Source organism: Trichechus manatus, unplaced genomic scaffold (assembly GCF_000243295.1).
Source record: "Trichechus manatus latirostris isolate Lorelei unplaced genomic scaffold, TriManLat1.0 scaffold00086, whole genome shotgun sequence".
Lineage (NCBI taxonomy): Eukaryota > Metazoa > Chordata > Mammalia > Sirenia > Trichechidae > Trichechus > Trichechus manatus.
The window spans coordinates 1,530,545-1,534,407 of NW_004444022.1; the positions used below are offsets into that span (position 1 = coordinate 1,530,545).

Sequence of the window (3,863 nt, forward strand, 5' to 3'; positions counted from 1 at the left end):
ATTTGATGTTCTAGGGTTTCAGGATTGTTGATTCTCTGTTTGGCTTAGTTTTTCGGATCTTTGTTGTGGAGGGACGGCGTGGTGCTTCTGCCTAGACCGCCATCTTGCCGGAGTCTCCTCTAACCTATCTTTTAGTTAGGCTGGTCTATTCATTGATCTCCAAACACACCAAGCACTTTCACAACCCAGTGCCTTTTCTCATGCTGTTTCCCCTACCCGTAATGCCTTCTCTTCCACCATATTCCTTATCTGCCTGTCACACTGCTATTCAGTTTTCAAGACCCAGAGTACCTATGCCTCCCATTGTGATGCCTCCTCCAGCTTGCCTGTCCAGATTCCCTCCTCTAAGCAGAATTACTCTCCCATTTACCCCCATAGCAGTTTTATTATTACACTTTGTTATATTCATCTATCTCCCCCTAGACCATACTCTTTGAAGGTGGGAACTGCATCTTACTTTTGTATTCTACAAGGCACCAAGCAAAATGCCTAAAATGTAGTAGTCATTTAATAAATTATTGTTGGTTGGTTGGCTGTGCATTGATGGCTAGATGGATAAACCCATTTACAGATGAGGAAACAGAGGCAGAGTGACTTGTCTGAAGTCACTCAAAAGGCAAAGTAGAAGCAAATTTGGGACTAGAACCCCAATTTCTTGACAGCCAATCTGAAGCTTTTTAGATGAGAGTATATTGCCTTAGGGTATCCAAGAAGAAGAAGCAAGGGAGAAAATCCTCAGGACAGAAATATCTGGAGCTACCTACTCCTTTCACACCTCTTCCTGACTATTCAAATAAGCCCATCATTTGAGGAATTTTCCTCAAATCCTGAGCTCTAGCTCTAGGCTGGATTTCCTATTATACCTGTTTAATACCTTCTTGTCAGACAGTTTTCCTGTCTCTGAGACTCACCTCCAGGGAGCCCATTTTGTCTTACCTTGATGGGATCCACTGCAGAATAATAGATCCAGGAGACACAAGCAGAGTCATTGGGTCCAGGGCCAGATCTCTCTGGTATGTTCCACTGGTAAGTGATCACCTCACCTAGGAAGGATAACAAGGGACCTCCAGTTGGACTGGGCGAGAAAATTCTCCCAACCCTTAGGTTTCTCCAAGAGGCAGTAGTGGGTGTAAGACCATTCTCCATGATTCCTACACCAGTTTCCTTTTTATTTTTCTGACTTTTCTCTTCTCCCTCCTGAGATACCCTCAGCCTACTCTTCTACTTTCCCTATCCTTAGAGACCCAGCTCAAAACCTCTAGGAAGTCAGTCCTGCTACTGTTCTCTCTGCTTGTAATATCTTTCCTTTTTTAGTTATGTTTTTATTTTCTTTTCTTCCTGCTACCCGCTAAATGTAGCGGTTTTCCCCAGACTCTCAGTCCTCTTCTCTCTTTCCATACTCTCTTCATAGAAGCTTTCAGACATCTTTCTGATGTCAATGATAATCTATGTATTGTGACTCTTAAATTTTTGGCTCCATAATCACTAAGCTCAAATCTCACATTTTCAATTAGTTACTGGACATCTTTTGCAGATTGTCGTGATAACACTTCAAAACTGAAATCGTTATGAATTCATCTCCCTCCTGCAAAAAAACGCTTATTTCTCAAAATCTGTGCTCCCAGTATGTAGTAATGACATCATCATCCTCCCAGTTACCCAAACTTCGTGCCCTCAACATCCAACCAAATGTCAAATCTATTGATTCTACCTCTACAGTATATTTTATAGCCGTCTTATCCTCCTTCCTTTTCCCACTACTCCTATTCTAGTTCAGACCCTTGTTTCTTCTCACTTGGACTATTATAAAACCTCCTAACAAGTTTCTCTGCTTCCAGTCTTGCCCTGTCCAATCTATCTCCCAATTGCAGCAAAATTAACCTTTTTAATAACAATTTTATTGATATATAATTCACATATCACACAATTTACACACTTAAAGTGTAGACTTCAATGGTTCTTAGTATATTCACAGAATTGTGAAACCATCAACACGATCAATTTTAAAACATTTTCATTAACCCAAAAAGAAACCCTGCATCTCTTAGCCATCACCCCTATATCTTCCAATCACCACAAGCCCTAGTGGGCAACTACTAATCAACTACTAATCTACTTCATGTAAATGGAGTCATACATATGTGATCCTTTGTATCTAGCTTCTTTCACTCAGCATAATGTTTTTTAAGGTGTATTCATGTTATAGCATGTATCAGCACTTCCTTTTTATGGTTTTGCAGTATCCTATCGTATGGATATACCACATTTTAGTTATCCATTTATACATTTTTGGACATTTGGATGGTTTCCACTTTTTGGCTATTATGAATAATGCTGCTATGAAGATTTGTGTAAAAGTTTTGTGCAGGCATATGTTTTCATTTCTTTTGAATATATACCTAGGAGTGGAATTTTTGGGTCTTATGGTACCTCTATGGTTAACTTTGTGAGAAACTGCATTAGTGTTTTCCACAGCAGCTGTACAATTTAGCATTCTCACCATCAATATAGGAGGGTTCCATTTTCTCCACATCCTCACAAAAACTGGTGTTTGTCTGTCTTTTGTTTTAGCCATTTAGTGAGTGAGAAGTTGTATCATTGTGGCTTGGTTTGCATTTCCCTGATGTTTAAAATACGCTATTAGCATATTTTCATGTGCTGATAGTCATTTGTTTATCTTCATTGGAGGGAAGTCTATTCAGATTCTTTGACATATTTTAATTGGGTTATTTGTCTTTTTATTATTGAGTTATAGGAGTTCTTTGGAGCCCTGGTGGAGTAGTGGTTAAGAGCTCGGCTGCTAATCAAATGGTCAGCAGTTCAAATCCATCAGTTACTCCTTGGAAACCCTATGGGGCAGTTCTACTCTGTCCTATAGTGTCACTATGAGTCAGAACCGACTCAATGGCACCTAACAACAACGAGTTCTTTATATATTCTGGGTACAAGCCACTTATTAGTTATATGATTTGCAAAGTTTTTTTTTTCCTTTCTGTAGGTTGTCTTTTCAATTTCTTGATGTTGTCCTTTGAAGCCCAAAAGTTTTTAATTTTGAGAAAGTCCAATTTGTCTACTTTTTTTCTTTGAATGCTTGTGCTTTTGGTGTCTTATCTAACGAATCATTGCTTAATCCATGGTTACAAAGATTTACTCCTATGTTTTCTTCTTTATAGTTTTAGAACTTATATTTAGGTCTTTGATCCATATTGAATTAATTTTTGTATACGGTGTGAGGTAACTGTCCAACTTCATTGTTTCTGAGTGAATTTCCAATTGTTCCACTACCATTTGTTAAAAAGACTATTTCTTCCCCCATTTAATGGTCTTTGGCATCTTTCTTGAAAATAAATTGACCTTAAATGTGAGGGTGTATTTTTATTCTCTCAAGTCTGTTTTATTTATCTGTACATCTGTCCTTATGCCAGTACTTCACCGTCTTAATTACTATTGTTTGTAATAAGTTTTAAATCAAGAACTTGAGTCCTCCAACTTTATTCTTTTTTAAAATTGTTTTGGCTATACTTTATTAATCTTTCCAAAATCTCTCTTTCTTCGTGTAATTCCTCTGGTCAAAAACTTTTATAAGCTTATTTTTTTTTTTTTTACATTTTTTTGTTTATTGTTGTAGTTTAAATGAAGTTTACATTTCAAGTTAGTCTCCCATACAAAAATTGATACATACATTGTTATGTGACCCTAATTGCTCTCCCCATACTGTGACAGCACACTTCTCCTTTCCACCCGTGATTCCTCATGTACATTCAACTGGCTCCTAACCCTCTATGCCTTCCTATCTCACCTCCAGACAGAAGCTGCCCGCCCGTTTAGTCTCTTGTATCTACTTGAGCTAAGAGGCACACTCC

General features: G+C 38.0%; 1 protein-coding gene across 3 annotated transcripts in view; it reads right to left on the reverse strand.

Annotated features, from left to right (window-relative positions):
- HEPH (hephaestin) overlaps positions 1-3,863 on the reverse strand; it is a 224,063-nt gene that overhangs the window by 13,047 nt on the left and 207,153 nt on the right. For all 3 annotated transcript variants that reach the window (XM_004381519.1, XM_012557005.1, XM_004381520.1), the window contains one exon: positions 937-1,043. In XM_004381519.1, coding sequence (XP_004381576.1) covers positions 937-1,043 — 107 coding nt within the window. The remainder of the gene's footprint in view (positions 1-936; positions 1,044-3,863) is intronic.